The sequence below is a fragment of the Primulina eburnea genome, chromosome 2 (assembly GCF_022965805.1).
Source record: "Primulina eburnea isolate SZY01 chromosome 2, ASM2296580v1, whole genome shotgun sequence".
Taxonomy (NCBI): Eukaryota; Viridiplantae; Streptophyta; class Magnoliopsida; order Lamiales; family Gesneriaceae; genus Primulina; species Primulina eburnea.
Window position 1 is genome coordinate 1,286,844 of NC_133102.1, and position 23,937 is coordinate 1,310,780.

A 23,937-nucleotide genomic window follows, 5' to 3' on the forward strand; every position below is an offset into this window, starting at 1 on the left:
TGCTCCTTGTTTTGCAGTTCATTCAGTAAATCCATTGCCAATCGACCAAATGCCTTCAATTGGCTGTAGATGAGAATCAGCAATGCAGAATGAAACAGTATGCGCTTTTATCATCTGAATTTGACACAACTCTGTTTGTCGGACAAATAAAACAAAGCCTATCATCTAGGTAGCAAATCGACCCCAGGTGGTACATCAGCAGTACCAGATGATGATGGTTGGGTCAGTTGTGTTGTTGCACCAGTTGCAGCTATATTCAACTCCTCGTGAAGTATATCCATCCCATTCCAATCGATACCCGCTGTCAATATCAGAAAATCAAGCATTAAAAAGTGGTTAGGATATTAGAACTACGGAAACTACAACGAGCATGGACAGAACGATACAATCTGTCTTCCACATGTCTGTGATGCTGACATCTGCATCCGATAGAAGCCAATAGTCTGTTTCATCCTATAAAAAAGAACACGACTTTAGGATGGATGAGTTATAGAAACATGGCAATATTAAAAAAAAATCTAACTGAAATCGAAAGAAATAAACAAGTTTCAGGGTTTAACAATCAAAATCCACAAAGTTCCATCAACATTTTTGTTCGTAGATGGCAGATTTCAGACACTTGTGATGCAACAACAGAGTAAAAGTGAAAAATCCTTACGAAACAACACCAAGGATCAACATACTTGTTTAACAAAGTAAGATTTAAACATCCAGAAAACACTTACACCAATGCTTGATGGGACTATCTTTGTCATGCCTCCGGCAAATTCTTGTGAAGCAGCAAAACTAGAATCAAATCCTCGACTCTCTGGTGCCGCAGCTTCAATTTCTTGGCAGTTGTCTGGCAAGCAGGTCCTCTGCATTGCTGGATTTTCATTTGAGATTGAGGCAATGGGAAAGCTTGTTGATTGTTCAACTGCATTCATCTCGTCGAATTTTTCCTCGAATTGGCTTGAGCCAAAATGAAAATATTTCAGAACAGTGACAGATAATAAAGGAACAAGTTTTCTAACACAAGGAGGTAGACCATTAATTTTCATGGCTAATTAAATATAAGATGATACCTGACAAGGTAAACATCAATAGGACCCATTGTACTTCTGAGTATAATTCTATATCTTCTCTGGGGATAATCAACAGCCTAAAGACAGAAGTATAGTTTGAACAAATGACAAGAAACATCAGTAGTAAAGCTCGCTTAAGATCCATTCTACCAATACCTCATCAGGATCTGGAACTTCCAAAGTGGTTCCATGTGGAGCTTTGATTGCTACAAGGGTCTCATTCTGTCACAATTAAACTTTAAAGTTAAAATTCAGGAGAGATGAGGAGACCATCCTGGTCCATGCATCTGTCAATAAAGGTATCTGAATATTCTTCTATATTTTTTCACTCGAACTTAAAGTGTGACATAAAACAATTACATACTCAACTGTCTTAGTACATTGAACCTACCAAGAACAAAATACTATTAAAAATATTCTATCAACACTCCTATCGAAGTACAACAAAGAACGTCTTATGTTCCAAACTCGCAGGAGGAACTAAAAAATAGCAAAAATAAAAAAGAAAACTAAACTCGAATAATGACAATGAGATAACAACTTTCTCTGTGGAAATGGTTGACAATTAATGACAAACGACTGACAACTCAGTAATCAAAAAGAGTTGGTCACCCCTCTTGAATCCACGGAAACAAAGACTTGGTCAATTCAACAACTTCTGAAAATTGATATAGAAATCTTGCACCCATCCTTTCTTCAAGTCATCTTATATATACACATAATATATACACACAGAGTAACATATAAGCACCATGGGAGGACAAGGAATGAACCTGGAAGCAGGGTAAACCTTTAATGTCATCTTCGGTCACAAAAAGCCATCTAAACAGCCAAAGTGAAATAATAACATTAGTAAACTAGAAAATCATTTAGTCAAGTTGAATAACAGAATTTAAAGCTATCCAGACAATTACTTTTGATTGTGTTCATCTTCGCTCAAGCATCTTAATTTTTCCTGCATTTGCCTGCAACATTGTGAAAATTGAGCAGTAAGCACATATCATAACAGATAACAGCTGCACCATGTAGTTTCTCAACATTCGGATTTTATTACCTCGTTTGTTCATCCAAACTTCTTTCTTCCATAGAAAGGTTTTCAATTTCTGCCTGAAAACATGTAAAACAAATGACATAGCTAATGCTTCAAATCTACTCAAACTAGTAGAATCCTCGTTACAAGTAAATTTAGATGAGGCGATAAACGGAAATTACCTTGTGCAAATTAGTCCATGGTTAAACTTTAAAGACACAAAGGACAAACAAGGATACTTTCCATGAAACCAGTCTTTATGTACATACCTGCAAAAGAGCGGCATCCTCGTCCGCTTCTCTGGGTTTCGAATTATCGAGTCCCCTAGAAAGCAATATATTGAATTTTCATTAAGCTCTACTACTCGGTGTCATCCCCTATATGGATTATAATACGGGATCTCAAAGCTCAAGATTTATCTTTAGACGCAATTCATCCTTACTTCCAGTGGATTCTGTTTTTAAGCTTTTTTTCTATAAGACCAATCCCTTCAAGGACATTGGTTATGTCATATATCCTTCTCTTCTGAACCTGTACAACATATTTTCATTTGAATTATCTGAGTCACGCTATAAAAATACATACAAGTCTACCGGTTGATCACCTGTAAAGTAGTCAGCAGCTTTGTTCAAATCAAGTTCGCCATCTTCTGCGTGCTTTATTAAGTTGACAAACTTTTTTGTCAGAAGACCTAAGAAACATCACAGATAGTTGTCAGTATTAATCTCGTGAAACTATCGTTCACTATTCAAACCTAGATACGGAATGATGTAATTACTCAAGGAGCTATCATAACGGCAACTGCTGGCAGGAGTAAGAGGAGATGGAGCGTCTGCAAATTAATGTCACAATACCGTTAATACAGATCGTAAACAAACAAATTATGCAGAGTACAGAGAGCAATGACCATATATCGAGATATGCTCATGTTTGTTATCGAATTTTATCTTTTTTGGAACATTGACACCTGTCAATAAGTTGCTTCACTCAAGAACAATGAAATCAGTAAAATGATTCTGAATTGATTTGTCACAAAACTATAAGAGTATCTCACCAATATTGGAAATGGGGGTTGAAGGGATAGATCTGTTGTTTTTGGTAACTTTTGACCGACCATTTGGCCTTCCTCCTTTACCAGATACAGGAGTTCGGAAGCGACTGTTAGCCATATCACTGAAGCCAGGACTTGTTGTCCACTCATTAGACTCAGCTTCGTTTTTCTCACTCCCATTCTTCCTCTTCAAAGGCTGTTAAAGGCCAATTTGGAGCACTATGAATCAGCTCTTCAAAAAGACATTGAATCAAAGTAATTCGACTAGGATGATATGGTAAATCATGTCAACGATGAGAAAGGATATTTTCGATGATTCACTTTTGCATACATGATATATAACGGAAGAATTAACAATCCATACGATTCAACTGCAGGCTAGCACATTTTACCAATTAAATTTTCAAAATAATGGAACTCCCCCATTTCATCAATAGAGTATCAATATTCTCGTTGTTTCAGCCATATTCACAGATCTAACCACCCCTAAGTTTACAATTCATCAAGCTATCTTCGTGATCAATTATTTAAAGAGCCCGCGAACAATAAAACTCAATTAATTGCTATATATACAGAAAGTAATAGCACAGTCGAAATCCAAAAACAAAAAATTTGGCAACCAACATCACAAACAAAATTAAAACGAAAAAATTAGCAACGGAAATGGAGGACCCACGGTAGACTTGACGACGACCGCATCCGGCAGCTGATCAGCCGCAGAGCCGGACGAGGCGGCGGCGCGCGCCGGTGTGGAGAAGTGGTGATAGTCATCAGGCGGAGCAAACGGCGGCTTCATAGACGCGAAGGGGAGGTGTCTCCTGATCGCAGTCGGCGGCGTCTGCTGCAGTGGGAAGATCCGCCCGTTCTCCGCGGCTGGGGCTGGAGGCGTCGCCGCCGCGTCACGGGTGGAAATTCCAGTCCCAGCCATTTTCTTCCAATCAAATGGAACAGATTAGCACGGTTGGACAGAATTTTGGAAGTGTTTTGGGAATTGGAGCGAAGAGGGAAAATGAGGGTTTTATGTTTGATATTTTTCTGGGAGAAAGTATTTGGTTAGGGGAAGCAGAAAACGAGGAAAGGGAGGGAATTTTTGGTTCGGATAGTGTGGAGGGAAGTGTAGAGAAAATGAAATTAATCATTCCCCACGGTTTTGCACTTTAGTCCGTTTATTACGAATTTATTATATATTTGCCCCTCTTTGACGTATCTTTGAACTTATATCTACATAATTTCCAAAAAGCGCAATTTACAAGTTAAAAGTCAGACAAAATTTGGCCTATGTTTTTTGTATTAAAATTGTACTCATCTCTCTCTCTTTATATTTTTTGTTTCTTTTTTCACAAATGTGGATCGAGTTTTTATATATATTGTCTTGGCAAAAAATTTATATGAGACGGTCTCAAGGGTCGTATTTTGTGAGACGGATATCTTATTTGGGTCATCCATGAAAAAATATTACTTTTTAGAGTAGATATCTTGTGAGACGGTCTCACGAATATTTATCTGTGAGACGAGTCAATTCTACCGATTTTCACAATAAAAAATAATACTCTTAGCATAAAAGTGATACTTTTTCATAGATAACCCAAATAAGATATATGTCTCACAAAATACAATCCGTGAGACCATCTCATACAAGTTTTTGCCTACTTTTATTTTGAATATCAGTAAGGTTGATATGTCTCACAGATAAAGATTCGTGAGACCGTCTCACAAAAGTCCTACTCTATTGCCTTTGATCGATAGTCAATTGTCAATATTAATGTCGTATTTTTCCATGGATTTAAGTTATATGTGTTAATATAAATCCATGTGCTTTTAAATATTCAAATAGTTGATAGTACGTATCTTATATCACAGATAGGATCGGATAGTTATCTCATACAATTGGCTAATAAGATTGTTTCATATGAATTTTTATAAATAATGAAATTCCATATTATTAATATATTATCCATATAATATATAATATAATATATTATTATATATATATATATATGCCAGGCTAATTGCGATTATTAATCATCAGGACATGTTGACCCAAGATAAAAAAATTCGTCTCACAAAATACGACCCGTGAAATCGTCTCACACGAATTTTTGCCTAACGATAAATCGTACACACATTTTGTTGGGATTTGATCTCGTGTATACCACGCCAATATAATCAAATACACGTGTGAATCATTGGTTTGTTGAAGATTTGATAAATTCCAAATCGGGAGTGGTTAAAAATTCATCGAAGGAGTGTGTATTAACATTATAAACACATCACATAAAAGAATCATTAAATTATGGATCATTTTTCGAGTTTGAAAACGCTTATCTTGATATTCGTACATTTTTCATTTATTACGATTATAGAATTTGCGTCGCTTGCATATTCTCGTTTTTAAAATTCACTAAAATTGGCAAGGCTATCCTATGAAAATTGTGGTATCGCATGTTCTCCTTGTTTCTATTGTAAAATCTACACAAAATTATAGCTCGAATCATGAGTGTGAAAAATGTAATCATAATTTTGTTAGGCAAAAACTTATGTGAGACGGTCTCACGGGTATTATTTGTGAGACGGATCTCTTATTTGGGTCACCCATAAAAGAGTATTACTTTTTATGCTAAGAGTACTATTTTTTATTCTGAATATGGGTATTGTTGACCCGTCTCACAGATTATGATCCGTGAAACGGTCTCACATGAGACTCACTCTATTAGTTATTCGATATCGAGCACCAGCTCACTAAACTAGTTCATGATAGAGATCAGATTCAAAATAAACCGCATAAGCTGATAATACAAAAGAGGACAAGTGAGATGGTCACATCTGTAAGACATATATTTTATTTGGGTCGTCTACGAAAAATTATTATTTTTAATGTTAAGAGTATTATTTTTTTATTGTGAATATCGGTAGGATTGACTCGTGTCACAAATAAATATTCGTGAGATCATCTCAGAGATAAAAACCTACTCTATTTAGATTATGTATGTAAATTCATAAAATTAAAAGGGTAGTAAAATTATGAAATTACAGGTCTTCGACGGCAATATGAATATAGCTATAACTAAACTGAATTACATGTTTATTTGACGAGAGATTCTATATATTTTTTATATAAATGTTGTGAGTAACTAATAAGTTTTCTCAAATAGATCTCTTCCTTTAGATTGAATCTGTCACCATCCATTCTTACAAAAGAAAGACGAGAAGTAGTGTTTGAAAATAAAAATAAAAAACTAAATTTAAAAATGGATAGTGTTTGATAAATAAGTTATTATAATAATAATTTTTACTATAATCACTTTTGTAGAAACAGAATCAAAATCGGATTATTATTTTTTATTTCAATCAAATTAAACATAAACTAACACATAATATGAGTTTAAGAACACTTCAAATCGACTCGATGATATTTATTTAAGTGACATTAGACACTTCTTTAATTTTGTGAAAACCGATTTTCTCAATTCGAAATGACCACTCGACACAACGGACGAAATTCAAGCACGCACACGTATACACTATATATATATATATATATATATATATATATATATATATATATATATATATATATATATATTAATTTGTATATTTGACTATAAATATTATGAACTTATAACTATTTGTCGAAAATAGGTAAATACAAATTAATGGGATGGAACAAAATTCTAAATATCGTAATTAATTTGTAGAGGGGCCGTTGACCTGGTGTATTGTTGTTGTTTCCTGCCTATTAACTGAGGACAAAAACTTGTATGAGACTGTCTCACGGGTCGTATTTGTGAGACGGATCTCTTATTTGGGTCACTCATGAAAACGTATTACTTTTTTATACTAAGAGTATTACTTTTTATTGTGAATACGAGTAGGGTTGACCCGTCTCACAGATTAAAATCCGTGAGACGGTCTCACATGAGATCCACTCATTAATGAGTGCTTAGACGATGTTAGGTTACTATTGGCTTAGTTGCAAATTTGACATGCAACTGCTCACATGGTTTACGCTTTCACGTCCTTTTCACTATAAATTTGCCAACTATATTTCAAGCATCCACATTACCAATAAAAGTCCTAATTTCACATGCTGTCAAAAAAAGTTAATTACTTTTAATTTTGGGTTATTTATCAAGATTCATTATTTTAAATATATATTAGTTTATAGAATTGATGGAAGGATTGAAATATTGTAACCTCGCATTTCTGTCATTTTAGATTAGGTCTCACGAATCTTTATCTGTGTGACGGGTCAACCATACGATATTTACAATAAAAAGTAATACATTTTCATGGATGACCCAAAAAATATATATGTCTCATAAAATACGACCCGTAAGACCATCTCAAACAAATTTTTGTCGTCATTTTAATGCCAAAAATATTTCCCTCACTTCTATCTATTACTATAATACACAATAAGTAGAAATATATTAGAAATGTCATAAATCGACATTGAAATATGAATAAGTTAGAATATGTTAAATATAAAACGATAAATGTAATATATAATAATTATTATTTTTTGAAAAAAAATAGAGATAATATGCATTTACTTATACCTTTATTTATAAAGCAAGTTTTATGGTAATGGAAGTGATATTTAAATATCTCATAATATATAAATTAAAATATCAAGTATAGTGTTTCTTTTTTGAAAAATCTCACCGGCTTTCCAAACAAACTATACCCACAAAAATCTGATTTGGAAGCGATATTTCTTCGTGAAATAATAACTATAGTCTATAATTTATATATTTACTCCTATTTTTTATTTATTTAAAGATGAGTTTAATTAATATATAAATTCAAAATTTATTATACCTAGTATTTTTATAATTCATTTGATTTATATTTAAATGAGGATAAAAAATTTAATTGTAAGAATTTGTATGAATTAAAAAAATAAATAGAAAAGTAAGAGAAAAAAATTCGAGTAAGACTTGAATATATAATTTGATGCATAGAAAATAAAAATTATATCTATCGAGTTATTTGTAATTTAGATTAAAATTTTAATATTTTTATTAATATATATAACATTAAAAATTAGTTATTTTGTTTCAGATTTAATAATATAATATATATTAAATATACGCTGTACGTGGCTCCTACTGCTGTTACAACATTTCGCGAATCCTATAATGAAACTAAATATGGCAACCGTACAAAATATATTAAAACAAAAATATTATTTATTCCGGAAGACATCAATTCTCCGTTTAATTGGTTGCGCTATATATTATTTAGCGATTAATAGCTAAACAAGAACACGGAGCAAAATGAGTGGCGGCGGCGGCAGACTGAGCATGGTGGGAATTGTGCTGATTATAATCTTCGCTGTCTCACTTGTGATGCTACTCACCCAGCTATTTTATGTCTTATGGCGGCGCCGCGTCTTCCACCGTCACGAGGGCGGAGGAGATCGCTTCTCACAGCATTCGTCGTCGGGATCATCCTTCTCCTCCAAAGAGCTTCTCTACTTCTTCTGTGTAAGGTCGCACCCCAACTCTGTACCTGCTCCAGATACAGCCGATGGCCTCGGTTCGAATCCGCGGCCGGAGATTGAGGTAATCGACGTTGACCTCTTGAAAATTCATGGCATGTTTGGACCGCCGAGATTTCTGTTCACCATCAAAGAAGAGGAGGGGGAACATACGGAATCACCTGCCGAGATTTCTCTTCGTTTCTCTGCGGAGGAGGTTAAGAAGGTCGATGATAGCAGTAGGAGCAGGGTGACCTTGCAGGAGTGTTTCGAGGAGGCGGATGAGCCTCCGGAGGTCGTGGCGGTGGAGATCGACGATCACTACTGGAGTGATGCTACGCCGTTTTCGACCCCCTATGATTCACCTATGTATTTCACTCCCTCCGCCTCACCAGTTTACGAGGTAGTCAACGGGCGGTCAACGGAGACCGCGGGGTCTACGGAAGTAAAACGGCGTCTCTTTGGAGATCAGTAGGGTAAGCGGCCATCGCTGGTGAGTGTCTTCTGCGTTAATTTTTTTTTTTGTTTTTTACTATTTTCTTTTGTTTGTAATTTTTTTTTTACAAAGTTTTATTTGTAATTTTGTAAATATTTTATTAGTCAAATGTTGCATGAAAGATTGATATAATTTTGGACTGATAAGTAACAGCTCATCCCCGTTTTAATTACAATAAGATACTAATCATCGTCGTTTTATTTATTGTATTATTCCAAATCTACGCAATGATGCGAGACATAATATCTTATATTTTAGATTATTAATAGTCAAAAATTTGTGTGAGACGGTCTCACGAGTCGTATTCTATGAGAGTATTTGGGTTATCCATGAAAAAATATTATTTTTTATGCTAAGATTAATACTTTTTATTGTGAATATCAGTTTGATTGATCCGTCTCACAGATAAAGATTCGTGAGACCGTCTCACAAGAGACCTACTCTTTTAAATAATGTAATATCCATGGGTTTATATATAGTATAGTTGATAGCAATGCATTTATCTTAAATATTATACTATATTAGCTTGTGTATGTTCAATGGTTTTTTTTTTAAATATGAAATTTAAAATTTCTGGTTTTAATATGTTTTTTAGATTTGTTTAATATTATTCGTGGAAAAAAAATAGAAAGACTGAAAAAGGAAATATTTGGATGTTCTAACATGTAACATCATGTCATGACACGATTTTGTCTTTATCATAATTCAAATATCATATATATATATATATATATTACACATATATGTGCATATATGTCCAATTTTAAACGACTTTTGGTTGAACTTTTGGTTGAATAACTTGTCATGTAATAAGTAGAAAGTTAGCAACAACAAAGTAATATTGCAAACAAAATAATCTATATCACTTTGATTTAAAAACAATTAAAGGGTCGAATGCAATCAAAAATAATGTTTTCATTATAATAATTATTTAAAAATAAGATAAAAAAAATTTGTGAGACGGTCGTCGTATTTGTAAGACGTATATCTTATTTGGATCATCAATGAAAAATTATTACTTTTTATGCTAAGAGCATGAGATCCACTCATTTAATAAAGGATCTAGTTTACAAGATACAATAATTATGCTATAATTGGAAATAATTAAAGTCCAATTTCTAACTACTTTTTATTGAATTATTGTTACAATTGCTCACATTTTACTTGGCCATGTTCTTATCTTTTTACCTACCAATTTTTTTTTAAGAAGATATTATTTTAATTATATATATATATATATATAAGGAATCTTGGGTAGTTAATTTAGGTTATGCAATAAACTTCATTAAGAAAAGACATGGACGGCCAATATATTAATTAATTCCAAAAGGCTAATTAGCTTTTAAATGAATGTGTGGATTCTACAGTGTACCTGCGGCAAACATTGCTGCAAAATCATCCTCAGGTTTTTTTTTTATAAACTATGAATTTCAGATATTAGGGAAAAAATGAGATGAAATTGACACAAAACCAGGGGCGGAGTCACCGTTGAGTTAAGATGGGCTACCGTCCAACCAATTTTTATTTTCTTATTTTTTTTAGATCCATGCTAAAAAATATAAATTAAAACATCCTCACAAATGACATTCTCGTCTATTGGTTGATTTATTATCAACCGTCCCGAAATTACGTGACTTCAAGGTAAAATTCGACAAATCTAAAATTATGTCCAATATCTAGTTGCAATTATTTGAGTTGCGGTAGTATTGATTTAAAGATGAAGACTCTTCCTTCCTTCTAACAAATCCACTGCTTCAGGGAGGTCCGAGCAAGATACGTGTCCGAAACCATGACTAGTACTGCATAATAGAAACAAACATCGGTTAGAAGCCGGCTACAAGCCTGTTTCCGAAAAACAAACCAAAATATCAAAGAAACAAACACGTCAACTATTTTATTTTTGGTTTGCCCGAAGAGGAATTATTGAATTAACATGCACAAATCCTGGAAGACAAAATTAGATTGAAAAAAAATTATACGACATAGGAGTTCATGTGCTTACTCCGTCGTTACGTATACGCATCGAACACTCACTCCCTGATCCCGGAGTCAATGCCCCTTCACCGGACGACGAAAAGTTAACTCGCAAATTATCACAGTATACCCTCAGAGCCTCCTTTCTGTATACTATATCAGAAGATGTAAAATCTGCATTAAAAGCCATCCTCAAGCTAAAAACTACCAACCCATTTTTCTGATCCTGAGCAAGAGTTGGCAGCACTAGTCTTTGAAAGTCGTCTTCGCTCACAACCGGTTCTGCAGGTACACTCACGTTAAGTCCCATATTTTGCTTCTTCTGCACCAGAAAAGGCTGCAATATAGAAATCCCCATCATAGCCTGCCTGTAGAAAATCGATGATCTGATGTGATCGAAATGGATTTCAAGTTTTTCGTTAGCATTAGAAACCACGACACTGGCATCCCATTTCCCTGTTAAGACAGTATTTGTGGCACTGAAGTTTGAAACATTGAGAGACGAGACCTCGAATTGGGGAATGTAGGTACCGAAAAGGTACCACATGACTAGGCTCATCATGCACATTCCAGCAACGAGTACAAGCATCAAGATTAGCATAACACGGCCAAATGAAACATTTTTATTGTCCTCAGGCATCATAGGCAAATATGGTTGTTGATAATAATACCCGTTAAATGATGCTGACTGCGAACTTTGTGCTGCGTAATTGGGACATCTCCCTTGTTTGTGAAAAGACGATGATGAAGGGGAGGTCTGAGGCTGGAATGGAACGGGATATTCAGGGTGCAATTGTGGGTAAGGTGAATGTGAGAGATGGTATCTGTCCATGGAAGGGTATCCGAGTGCCTTTTTCTGTTTCGGGTCTAACGATGTTGAAGTTGTCGAGGTAGCCATTTTTGAGATTCTTCTCCCTGTAATTTTCCGACCAAAGTAGGGACGGAAAGGGGACAGGCAGAAGAATCTTGGTGTGAGATGGGATCAAGAGGATTAATGGATTTCAAGATTTGGAATGATATAATATATCTGGTGATGGTATAAAATATGTTGGTTCAAGTGTGTGTGCTGGGAAGATAAAAGGTGGTAATGAAACGATATGGTCAACGGAATAACTGGTGTGGGAGGATTGAGAGTCAGCTGTTTGTAAATGGCTTGGCCTGGTTTTTAGGGTGAGTCAAACTTGAGATGGAACCATTAATTTGAACCACCCTTGCAGATATATTCATACGACCATTGAAGAAAACAAAATTATCCAATAGCTTATTAAGTAACACGTGTGTTAAATAATTTGGATTTTATCGTAAAAATATCTTTCATTCTTTGACGTGAAATAAGATATGAAAACTTCAAACAGGAAGATTTAGACTACAGATTTTAATCTGTTGTCCTAAAATTATAAAGGAGGATAGGAAGATTATTGGGTTGAATGAAATACAATTAATATTTAAAGGTCTATTTAAGAAAACAAAAGAGATTATACGTATGATCTTTTATTTATACGAGAGAAATTGGAGCAGTAAATGTTACAAGATTGAACTAGCTAGGTACTTATTATCTATATGATCCATCAGTTTGACACTGAATAACATCTAAAGCTAGGAGGATGAGTAGTGTCTATCGCCTCGGTTCGTTCCAGGTCTTCCCTTCAAAAAACTCAGCCAGCATTCTTTCGAGATCTTCTGGACTGTATCTGATGTACTTCTGTGGATTCTTTCCACCCTCGATTAAAGGTCTGAGAAAAGAAAATTTCCAAAAGATTGTTATTCTATACGCATAATTAAAAAGACAATTCCAAATCCTTTTTCTAAATAAGTTGCAAAATAAGATTTGTGGTGGATGATGATGAAAATATCGTACCCAAAACGTTTAATGAAGGATCTATATGCAGGAAGTAGGACCTCAGCAACTGCGAGCCGCAAAGACTCACGTAATTCACTGTCTGGTACTGTCCATTGAGACTGTCTTTGATGAAGCTCCTCAAAGAGCATGTTGAAGTTTTTGAATCTGTCTTTCACCGTTGCACGGGAAACACCGCTCGTGCTACCACCTTCTCCAAAGGAACCACTCCCACCAGTCTGCAATCCCTGAATGGAGAGGCACTGTAGAATCTGCAGGTATCGATTTCTAGATATCAGAAAATGCTACAAGTCAAATATAAGTGATTTTACAGAATATATTGCCTAGCTAGTTAAAATAATCAAGATGGTGCTGAGAGTATTAAAAGAAATATATGAATTAAACAAGGGCAGAGTTACACTCATGGACAATTAGCATTTGAGTGCATCAACATTATTGTATTGGACTCTGTAAGTACGTACTAACAGCTTCCGTAAAAACTTTCGCAAGGAATACAAAACCTTAGACCAAGAGATCCTCTTGTACTGATTTGCATGCTGCTGCACAATTCTTCTATTTATTTGCACCCAGTCATCACCTAACAGATCTTTCGCTTCTGACCTGAGACAAAATTTCATGAAGGATGGATTATTTTCTATGAAAGTCTGAATGTTTGGATCATGTGGGAACTAACCCATACCTGCGCACAGATCTTACAATATAGTGAATATTGTTCATCAGAAATAACTGAGTTAGAGATGAATCTTTATAAAGTTTGGATTTGCCATCAAGGTTACTTTGAAGAGCCTGCATTATACGTGTTGTTATAGAAGCCAATTGCTCTTCCACATCACCATCACCAAACTCTCCGAAGAGTTGCTTTAGAGTTGATTGATAGCTGAGAACAAGAAATACAAGTGATGGAGCGGTTTGGGCTTTTAAGACTTGGGTACTGGATTTGAGCTATGTGCAGGCGTGGGAATTTTTAATAATATATAGTCCGTTGAATGTACGTTGTTGGCTAAAGTAAAGACATCATATTGTGTACTGACATAAAAAAAAAATCGTCTATAAAAACTTACTCAAACAGAAACTTCACATAGTTAATTACATAGCTGGTCAGAGGATGGACTGTTCCATCTAGAACAGCAGTTTTTGTGGCATCTTTTTCAACTGCTTCCTCAAAATCGCTGAAGGTTTCCCGTGCCGTCTGAGCCAGACGTTTTGTCAATACTACGGCAGCTTCTCGCGTTTCACCACAATATTTACTCTTGAATATGGTATCCATCTGTCAACAACAAAAACCCCAATCCACGTCACACAATAGAAAACAAAGAATATATATAGATCTAATCTCCTTCCATATTGTGAAAATAAATATTGAAATTTATTGCAGAGACTGCTTTTAGTAGACAGCATTGTCCTGACAGACTAGACAAAAGACAAAGCATCAGTGCTCAACAATAGTTTTGAATAGAAAATCACCAAGTAAGACATGATAGTTAGAGTAGATGCTACCTGTGGGGGCAGTGCCCTCACAGGATCTCAGCCATTGATTTTACATGGTGATTAAATCTGGGCCTTTGATCATTTCATGGGGTGTATATGTGTTTAAATCTGGGCTTTTGATCACCTCATGGGGGCAGTGCCTCACAAGGTAGGGTGAAATAAACCGACATGATACGAAAATCCCCAAGCAAGAGTACTGTTCAGAACCAATAAGAGTAAGATTGAGAAAATGCAATTGAACTCCGGTCAGAAGGATAAGTTGCAAAGAAGTTGAAAAGAATTCAACTTAATGTGGTTCACATGTAACGTAAAAGAGGTGCTCCAAATACATAGCAAACGGGGAACTGTAAGATAAATAAATAAAGAAACGTAATGGCTTAATCTAATCCATTACCCCATCATTCGTAGTCTCAAAGATCATTTCAGTTCAAAGTTTTAAATGCTAGCAGATTAGAGCAGTAATATAGCAAAGAGACTGAACCTGCAAGCAGTGAATTTCACAGATTTACACGGGGCAAAACTTTATAATGATTTTTAGGAAAATAACATATAAAATTTGAAATATTTTAAACCCGCCCCCATCGTCATATACTGAGTCAGGGAGTTGATTCATAGATTTATGCGGACAAAACTTGCATGTTTAGGAAAATAACAAGTGAAAAATTGATTTTTTTCCTAGGGGTAAACCCTCTCCCATCACCACATGCTGAGTGTCCTCACATGCAGTAAGGCCGCTTTCCAAAGGGAAATAAATAAATAATGGAAATAAAATTCATCAGAATAACAAGAAGTAGTTCAACACATAATTGATATTCTTTTTAATTAAGAAAAGCAAGACAGCATCAAGCCAAAAACAGCTGATACCCTCCTCAGTCCTACCTCTGACTGAAGTTCTCGCATTATCTCATACATGTCTAGGAGGACAAACAATTTTTCAGGCGATCGTTTGCTCTTCGCTATAGCTTCTCCAAAACTAAGGAGCACTGTTACACTGTTAGCTGTAACTTCCGAAAAGCACTGATCTCTAAGAGTAGCGTGACCCTCAAATATCTCATCACATATTTTCTTTTCACCAGCAAACAAAACTTTGACCTGTTTTAAAAAAAGAAACAACTCATTTGTGAAATGTGAAATTAGCATATAAAAGGCAAAGCATTTGTGTATAAATTCTTACAACAACTCGCATAAAATTAATCCAGCTTCCAATCTTTGCCTCCAGAACTTCCCACTGCATCTTCTGTACATCCTCTTTACTCAATCTTTCCACGCCCAGTTTTCTGAGGGTCAGTTCTATAGCTGAAGCTCGAGCTTCCCTAAACAGAATGATCATGACAACAATTAGATCAAGGTACATCTGAGCTTGCGCGCACACACAGAGGGATTGGGAATGAGATATATCAAATATACGCATACTATATCAAAGACATATTGCTCATAAACACAACATTTACACTAGCATACACATTCACTTCACTAGATGATTCAATGAGAGTTATTTTTAAATGAGATGGAAAAGGTTACTTCACAATACCTCTTCTTGTTTGATTCTGACACTCGCATTAATTACATTTCAAGATTCCGAAGGTTCTATAAGAAGCAAGTAGAAACTCAAGCCTAATTATTTTGAATTAATTCGACTTTTCCCACAGGAATGATATGTTTTTCAAATACATAAATCTTACATTTTTTTTGTTGGGTCCAGGTGAAGGTGGATGTTAAGTGAGGCAGTCTATATTTAATTATTTTTACAGGATTATTAGTAGTCCACGAAGAATGTTTGTTATCATAGCTATGTTCGGTAATTACGCATAAATGAAATAAAGTTAATTAATTATTTCCTGATATCTGAAGACATACTTTCTTCCCAGTGATAATTATGGAAAACAACAGAGTGTTATTGTTAATGAGTCCATGTTATAGGATTTTGGGATTTCACAAAGCTTCTGTACTTTCCTCATCATTTTGGGAAGAAACACTGTGTGTTTTCCAACCAGAGATGGCCTTATAAAGTTCTTAGAAACAAATCAAATCAGATAAAAAATCTAGAATATTACCTGTATATATTGAGTAGTTGCTGTTGATGGCCGGCTTGAATCATTTGCTGAGCAATATCACGTAGCAAGGGAATAATTCTGGGCGGAATTAGAGCTGGAGGGGGACGAATAACAGTTTCCAAACTTTTATTTAGATGTTCTGGAGATGATTTCAGTCCAGCGGAATCATCATGCCCATGTGCTGTTGAAGATGGCTTTGTGGAGTTTGGCAGGCAATCTGTAAGGCGGTCAGATTCCACAGGTTTGCTGAAAATGCATAAGACCATATATCACCAAAAAATTTACTAATAGTTTTGGTTCATACTGAGGCGTGGACTTAATAACCATGTTAATAACAGCCATAAAAATATAAAGTTGAATCGCGGAGGGGGTTTGAAAACAAAAGACTTGAATCAGAATCATTTCATATCCTATGAGATGCAAAATATCCATGGTTTAAGGTTGTTCATAGAGGACATACGATGGTTTTTCCATAGTTGGCATTGTATGCAGATTTTTCTTATATTCTACAGCTACAAGCAACAGTTTCAAACAGTTAATTGGCATTGCACGCTTAACTTGGTTCATAAGGCAATGCAAATGACACATGCATCTCAATTACCTCTTTTACACATTGCATCCAACAATTTACATAAATTAGCGTATAAAAAGAATCCATAATATGTGCAAGCTCGCGATTGATAAGTGAAGTTTCCTTTTGAGTGGAGAAAATCACATAACATGCTAATCTTTTTTCCAGAAAAGATCTGTTCGAGACTAGAAGGAAATTTTGTTTCCAGGAAATAGTCCTGATCTGAAATTATTACATCAACGATCCTTTCAGAACTGTTTTGGCACTCACATTAAGTTTTATGATACAGTCGTTCGCTAATGGCACTACACTGAATATACAAATAACAGGACTTGATTTGCGTGGGAAATGTTTATGGGAGGCCCTAAAATAACCATTGAATGAACTGAATCACTGACCAAAATAAGTCTGTTCGTATAAGTACTCTCAAACAAAGTCAACAACTGTTTCATGCATGATCATTTAGCACTACCCTTTGGATATATGAGGAAGTCATATTGATACTAAATAGAGCTCAATGAGAATTTGGACATTACGTAGTAACGGAGCATGTGCGGCAAATGGGTTTTTTTTTTTTGTAAAAGGGAAATAAAAGTTAGATTTATAACTAGGAGACATCTACTGGCCAATAAAAATGGTTTGTAAACTTTTTAAAAAATGGAAATATAAACGGTGTTAGATAATTGCTCAAGGGTTTGAGAACCTGTATGATGTGAGAAGCTGTCTAAACTCTTCTTCCAGTTTGAAGATTGCCTTTCCAAGTAAGGTGTTGGCTTGGTTGATCACCCCAATGCTACTTTTAAGGTTTTTGTTGCTACTGAAGAAACGGGTAATACTCCTCAGTTGATCAACTGCTTCTAGGTAACTTTCTAAATCCTCATGTGGACCCCTTAATATTTTAGCCTCAGCCTGAAAGTTAATACTCGTGGAGATAAGGGCGTGGAAAGCCACACACATATTTAGGGCTAATATGTATGCGCAGCAGCTAAAAAGTAAGAACTTTGGTTCCCAAACTCCATAAAGACTTGAAACACAAAGTGTATATCATATACAGCAGCTATATCCTATATACAAATTTAATGTAAAAAGAACCTATAATGTATGCATACTGCTCTAGCATTTGTATGAGGCCAATGTTAGCACTAAACAATGTTGTTCGAGGGCATGCTTCTGTAGAAAGTCACAAGATACAGTTGGACCAGAAGAACAGTGTTAGCACTAAACAATGTTCGCTCCAGCTGGCAGCTAATTAACACTGATCAATTCAAAAACCTGTGCCATTACTTCGAGACTTGGATACTTCCCATATTTTCCAAGATATTTAAATGGCCATTGCCTATCAAAATCATCGTAAAAATTTTATAATTACTCGCCACCTAAGCAATAAAATCACTATCATAGAAAAATGCAAAGAAATTTGATTTGAATATGAAATTGATAACAGCAATTCAATACTCCTTGATACGATTTGAATAATAACAACAATGACAATTCATTGCATCGACCCTTAAAAAATCAAACTGAAATAGTATAAGAAATAAATTACCAGCAGATTAAGCAGTGAAGTGAACCAAAGACAAAAATCAAAATGAAATTATGAAAAAGGATGGAGCAAAAAGATTAAAAAAAATTTAAAAAGAGCGAGAGAGAAAGGACCTTGCGTGAGAGATCAAACTGACTAAGAATAATCTCAGCGGCCTTGAGCGTTTTGTCGATGTTCTCGTGCGCCCTCCTTATTGAATGCGTTCTCAACTAAACGAGAAGCAAAAACTTGAATTATATCACACATATCCACCGGCAAACGTTCATGCATTCATGTGCCAAAAAAAAAACAATTATTGCGATTATTATCTCAGTGCCATCCTCCGTCAACTTAAAAAATTCGGAGAAGAGAAAATCAGTAAAAGTGCCTGAGTGGGGCGCATGGCGGTCTCTAAGGCAGAGAGGCGGTGGTCGAAGGAGCCGAGAATGGTCACCATGTTATCGGTGATAGCCTGCGTTTTCTCCATGGATTCTCTCATCTGAGCCGCTCGTTCGCTTAGGGTTTCAATTTCTGCGTCGCGTGTCGCCATTTTTTCAGGTTTCCGAACAGATTTATGGATCATTCTGCGAAACGAAAAGGAAAACGTCTGGGGGGGAGTGGGATCGAGAGGCTGCGCTTTATATAGTTTTCTGCTGTTGATCTAACTGCTTGCTACTCATTTCTAATATCCAACGTATTGGAATTTTATCTTTGATTAATTCAATTTTCATACAAATTTTGGTATTATTATAGAATAAAAACAATATGATAATTTTACATTTGCCAGATTTTTCAGAGTTAAACTTGCAATATCAAAATGAATAGGAGTAATATTGACAAATAACAAAACAAAAAACAAAAAAAACTACGGTCTTAATATAATTATTGAATATAGATAATAATAATAATAATAATAATAATAACTGAAAAATTATTATTTAGATCTGGTAGTGTAATGTGAAAAAATTTAATTAAATTCACCAGCTTTTATGTGTGTGTATATATAGAGTAGGTCTCTTGTGACACAATTTCACGAATTTTTATCTGTGATACGGGTCAACTCTATCGATATTCACAATAAAAAATGATACTCTTAGCATAAAAAGTAATACTTTTTCATGGTTGACACGAATAAGATATTCATCTCACAAAATACAACTTGTGAGACCGTCTCACACAATTTTTTTGTCATATATATAAATATATATATATATAAATATATATATGTGTGTGTGTGTGTGTGTGGTTTTCATTCTATAAACCCCAAAAGTTCTTGTAACATAATATATATATATATATATATATATATATATATATATATATATATGTGTGTGTGTGTGTATGTGTGTATGTGTGTGTAGTTTTCATTCTATAAATCCCAAAAGTTCTTGTAACATAATGTGGAAGTGGAACTACAAAAATATTTTGTGTGACTTTTGCTTTTTTTATTCACTATTTTTATTTAGAATCACTCCTAAAGAAGCGTAAATCGAAAGCACTGCCAATCCGAAAGCTGCCGCATGCCAACTCGCCCATTGACTCCGGGAGATTACTTGGTTTTCCAGCAACAACTCCGGTTTATTTCATCGCGGACATTGCCTCCATGATAGGATGGATGGTCAAGATTTGTCCATGCATATATAGGACCCACTTTTTTTTTTTTGAAATTGTATGTTTGGCAAGATCTTGGCCATCCATCCTCTCATGGAGGCAATGCCCACATGGGTAGGATCTTATTAACCAACAACTCCGCCACAACGCGTGACTATTGGGTTATTATCTTCTCGAATGTTTTTTTTAAAACAATGGACATTAGATTTTCGTGTAATGGGAGATTTCCGATTTCAGACTATTATCACAATCGTGTTTTTCAAATAGTGTAGTAAAATTTTCCCCTTTGGGGGAAAAAAAAAGCTTCACTCTCTAATGTTACTATGTTAAAAAAAAATTGCGGTCACTTTTTCTTAGGAATGATTAATTAGTATCTTACAAATATTTTTACGTAAACCATGTCTTTTTTAGTTGGAAAAAATATTGTTCGCATTGAACTGAAACTTCATTCCAAATTTGAAATCTTGGTGTACATCAAAACTATATTCGGACAAAAAAAAAGAAGAGCAATGATAATAGATAATAGTGAGTCAGGACAAAGTGGAGTTTGGAGCAGTTTTATTTATCATTTGAGAAATAATACAGAAATAAAATACATTAAATAGGACGAGATGGTTCATTTTTTTACATAGACGAGTCATATTCATTAAAAAAATTCAAATCGAATACGAAAGGTTTACTAAATTTAGCTTAATGGTTGAATGAAAATTATAGTTAGCCTCACTCTTATTAGTACTGTACTTGGGATAAAAATCATCATCATCACTCAGCATATGATATTAGAAACATTTCAAACACCCCGTATATTCTCTTCAAGGACTAGGAACTAGCAGTAGCGAGAAAGCAGTTGAACTAGAAGAGGTATACCGTATAATCTTCTCAAACTACCACAAAACAAACAGACCGTGTTCATAATATTGCTGTGAGATAGATGCAGTCAGTAGGATGCTTCTAAGTTCTAACCTCCTTAGAGATTGAGATTCTTTAAAGTAATAAGAATCTGAAACCATGCAACATTCTGAAAGCACAAGTTCAAACAAAAGTGTTGACAGATCCTACCGTATGTGGTATTTGTACACTTGTTTAATCGTCTCTTACTCGTCGTTACTTGTTTTATACACCAAGAAAGAAGTGGTTCGAGTATAACTGGATATGAAAGCTTTCCCAAGTGAGGTGGGTTGAGAAAACGCCAATTGCATTTGCTCCAGATATACGTCTGTGCAGAAACTTTTCCTGAAGGCAGGATATACAGATGGGAGAGGCATTGTTAGAAATATTCGAGAAAGAAAATAAACAAAATTTTCGCTTATAAAATGTCTATAGATTCATTTAGAAAAGAATTTTAGCGCCATTGCCACATTTCTCATGGTATGATGTCGTATGCATATCAATGGAGCAAACCTACTCTGCTTCAACAGTTGGAGTCGTTTTGCCAGCATGAATCAAATTGATCATCATTCGAAATTTTCTATTTTGTTTAAGCTAAAATTTCATCTAATTCTTTTGAGCTCAGTTTGAGAAATAACTATTTTGAACTGGAATTTCACTCCTAGTAACATTATAGATTGGGTTTGGGCTGGAACTTTTGTTTCCAAGCTCTATTTTGACTCAATTTGATTCTAAGTACAAACCAGCTCCAAAACCTCAAAAACCAGATTGTATCATTTGCCCCCACCGCGGATAAAATTTTATGGGCAGTATTAAAAGCCAGCATTTTGTAAAATATACCAGTCCTGACATACCTGGCAGCATCAAGCAGAAAAGAGGCTATGTGCTTTCTTCTGTTACATGGAGCAACCCAAATGGCTCTAATCCCACAAGCAGCAGGCACAGAATCCTTCTCGCATAAAATCACTCCATCAGGGCTCCCTTCTTTGTAAGGTTTAGCAGAAGATTTTCTCATGATTTCTCTCTGAAGATTAACACCGCCAAATACAAGTGCAACCGTACTTCTTGCTTCTTTTGCAGGCACGTTGTTGTATTTTTCATCTACTGTGCCTGGGATAATCTTGTGAGCTTTCTTTATTGGTTCAGCAACCAGACATCCTGATAACCTTTGAGATGAAACAAACATGTATACCTGCTACAAAAAACAATGCATAAAGCATCTCCCCAGTTGCAACTTTCAGCAAACGAGTGATTCCAGAAATTTTGCCAGTTCAATCAACAGGAAAAAAAATATACTCTCTACCAATCGTGTAGAGAAACTAACAGCAGTTTTGGGTTATGTGATGACAAAGGACCAGATATACAAAATAATCAAGAGGCCAATCCCTGGTAAGGAGCGTCAGTCAGAAAATTTGACACTTGATGCTAATAACACTGTAAGATACAAGAATGATAAAGAATCTAAACAAAAAATGAGGAGAAATATATCGAGAGTATGATATCAGCTTGCAACCTTACACTGCTTATGAAGTATCCACCCCTCTCCAAGCTCCATCTCCATCATGTGCACAACATCCTGAACCTGAAAAGTGGAATATTGGATATACATCACAGAAAAAAACTGTACCAAATTCAAGTCATGCAAACAGCGAAAAGTATAGCCTTGAGCAACCTTCTTTTGTTGTGTGACAGGATCACCCTCTTGCACCAAAATTACACGTCCATTCTCGAGCGAATCAATAATCCTTTCGCTACGCCAACCCTTGAAATGATAAAAAATGGCATCATTTAAATCGATTGATATTAATGTAAATTGTAGGTACACAATTGATCGTGCAGCCAGTTTCTTGCAACCTTGAAAGGGATACCATGAGTGTAATTCTTATGAAATGTCTTGTGAACCTTCTCGTCACCTTCATCCCCGGTAGAATACCTGAACCCGCATGTTTTACATGTATGTAGAAGAAAATCAGACTGCCCGACCTCCAAGTAAAGCTGGGCATAATTTCTCTTCTTGTTTAAAACATTTTTACACTTAACCAGCCCAAATTTGTCCATTTTCCCTTCGGAATCCTGTTTCTTCGATGCCTTCTGATTTGATGCGTGATTATTCGCACTACCAATCCAAAAAAGTATTATGGAGCTTGGTAAAGCTGTTAATTTAGTGTACACGTGTATTTACCATAAGATCGCACATGCTTTAATATATAGGCATACCTTATTACATATACTAAGTACAGGCTACATAGCGATTTGTTTGAAACAGCTGACTCGTGTGCAAAACAGGGTATAACTGATGTAAAAGAATAACTGAAAAGCCCTTAGTTCAACATCAATTTTTTAGGGAATCAACTCACATTTAGTGACAGTAATCGATTGCGCTCTTTTCTATATATATAAAGTGGTGAAAATTATTTAAAATATAGAAAAAAATTTCCCCCAACATTTAAATGATCTTAATTGAACCTGAAAATGCAGTAACACAAAAAGTTCAAGCAAACCAACAAATTCTAAAACGAACTAAAATGCGAAAGGCGTTGTATTACATTAGCTAGATCCCAACAAAAACCAATTTTGATACGTACCTGTTGGAGTCTGGGCTTTTTCGTTTGATCGTGACAGTGATGTCTGGCTCTTTGGTCAAATTTTGGGCGTCAAAGCTAAATAAATGATCTGGATGAGAAGCTCGGTCGGGAGATTTCTGGCGCAGAGAAGGAGAGGATTTGAAGAAGGTACTAATCTTCGATTGCATTCCTCCGATTTCTCTCCAATTTTGTCTCGTCGTTGGATATGTTGATGATTGAGAGGATTGTAGGTACTGTCAAAAGCGCCAAAGTTTGAGTTTCGA

General features: G+C 35.1%; 5 protein-coding genes across 5 annotated transcripts; 1 reads left to right on the forward strand and 4 right to left on the reverse strand.

Moving 5' to 3' along the window:
- Window positions 1-74: 74 nt before the first annotated feature.
- On the reverse strand, window positions 75-4,246 carry LOC140817101 (transcription factor E2FA-like). The gene is made up of 14 exons (XM_073176696.1): window positions 3,822-4,246; window positions 3,149-3,341; window positions 2,873-2,926; window positions 2,705-2,785; window positions 2,537-2,630; window positions 2,364-2,418; window positions 2,119-2,171; window positions 1,979-2,029; window positions 1,838-1,886; window positions 1,221-1,286; window positions 1,065-1,141; window positions 726-951; window positions 387-453; window positions 75-301 (listed from the first exon to the last, which is right to left on the reverse strand). The coding sequence occupies exons 1-14, from the start codon at window positions 4,071-4,073 to the stop codon at window positions 162-164; spliced, it is 1,458 nt and encodes a 485-aa protein (XP_073032797.1). The 5' UTR covers window positions 4,074-4,246; the 3' UTR covers window positions 75-161.
- A 4,178-nt stretch (window positions 4,247-8,424) lies between these two features.
- On the forward strand, window positions 8,425-9,102 carry LOC140823976 (uncharacterized). Its single transcript, XM_073185581.1, has one exon. The coding sequence runs from the start codon at window positions 8,425-8,427 to the stop codon at window positions 9,100-9,102; it is 678 nt and encodes a 225-aa protein (XP_073041682.1).
- Window positions 9,103-10,710: 1,608 nt separating this feature from the next.
- On the reverse strand, window positions 10,711-12,174 carry LOC140824438 (NDR1/HIN1-like protein 10). The gene is made up of 2 exons (XM_073186029.1): window positions 11,126-12,174; window positions 10,711-10,922 (listed from the first exon to the last, which is right to left on the reverse strand). The coding sequence occupies exons 1-2, from the start codon at window positions 11,993-11,995 to the stop codon at window positions 10,917-10,919; spliced, it is 876 nt and encodes a 291-aa protein (XP_073042130.1). The 5' UTR covers window positions 11,996-12,174; the 3' UTR covers window positions 10,711-10,916.
- A 416-nt stretch (window positions 12,175-12,590) lies between these two features.
- LOC140824440 (exocyst complex component EXO70A1-like) lies at window positions 12,591-19,264 on the reverse strand. Its single transcript, XM_073186030.1, has 11 exons — window positions 18,979-19,264; window positions 18,725-18,820; window positions 17,772-17,977; window positions 16,498-16,743; window positions 15,618-15,756; window positions 15,323-15,535; window positions 14,017-14,222; window positions 13,635-13,832; window positions 13,456-13,555; window positions 12,956-13,206; window positions 12,591-12,830 (listed from the first exon to the last, which is right to left on the reverse strand). The coding sequence occupies exons 1-11, from the start codon at window positions 19,171-19,173 to the stop codon at window positions 12,713-12,715; spliced, it is 1,968 nt and encodes a 655-aa protein (XP_073042131.1). The 5' UTR covers window positions 19,174-19,264; the 3' UTR covers window positions 12,591-12,712.
- Window positions 19,265-20,941: 1,677 nt separating this feature from the next.
- LOC140824441 (protein CHROMOSOME TRANSMISSION FIDELITY 7-like) lies at window positions 20,942-23,937 on the reverse strand. Its single transcript, XM_073186031.1, has 6 exons — window positions 23,675-23,937; window positions 22,944-23,205; window positions 22,762-22,851; window positions 22,603-22,671; window positions 21,944-22,281; window positions 20,942-21,434 (listed from the first exon to the last, which is right to left on the reverse strand). The coding sequence occupies exons 1-6, from the start codon at window positions 23,839-23,841 to the stop codon at window positions 21,296-21,298; spliced, it is 1,065 nt and encodes a 354-aa protein (XP_073042132.1). The 5' UTR covers window positions 23,842-23,937; the 3' UTR covers window positions 20,942-21,295.

Excerpts from the sequence above, each read along its gene's own strand:
- LOC140824438 (XM_073186029.1), bottom strand. The coding sequence starts at position 11,995 with ATGGCTACCTCGACAACTTCAACATCGTTAGACCCGAAACAGAAAAAG.
- LOC140817101 (XM_073176696.1), bottom strand. The coding sequence starts at position 4,073 with ATGGCTGGGACTGGAATTTCCACCCGTGACGCGGCGGCGACGCCTCCA. Across the intron at positions 3,342-3,821 it reads CGGTCGTCGTCAAGTCTACC|CCTTTGAAGAGGAAGAATGG; the intron begins GTGGGTCCTCCA and ends GGCCTTTAACAG. Across the intron at positions 2,786-2,872 it reads CCGTTATGATAGCTCCTTGA|GTCTTCTGACAAAAAAGTTT; the intron begins GTAATTACATCA and ends GATGTTTCTTAG.
- LOC140824441 (XM_073186031.1), bottom strand. The coding sequence starts at position 23,841 with ATGCAATCGAAGATTAGTACCTTCTTCAAATCCTCTCCTTCTCTGCGC. Across the intron at positions 22,852-22,943 it reads CTCATGGTATCCCTTTCAAG|GGTTGGCGTAGCGAAAGGAT; the intron begins GTTGCAAGAAAC and ends TATCATTTCAAG. Across the intron at positions 22,282-22,602 it reads TACTTCATAAGCAGTGTAAG|GTATACATGTTTGTTTCATC; the intron begins GTTGCAAGCTGA and ends TTTTTGTAGCAG.
- LOC140824440 (XM_073186030.1), bottom strand. The coding sequence starts at position 19,173 with ATGATCCATAAATCTGTTCGGAAACCTGAAAAAATGGCGACACGCGAC. Across the intron at positions 15,536-15,617 it reads TTAATTTTATGCGAGTTGTT|GTCAAAGTTTTGTTTGCTGG; the intron begins GTAAGAATTTAT and ends TTTTTAAAACAG. Across the intron at positions 13,556-13,634 it reads ATTGTAAGATCTGTGCGCAG|GTCAGAAGCGAAAGATCTGT; the intron begins GTATGGGTTAGT and ends ATTTTGTCTCAG.
- LOC140823976 (XM_073185581.1), top strand. The coding sequence starts at position 8,425 with ATGAGTGGCGGCGGCGGCAGACTGAGCATGGTGGGAATTGTGCTGATT.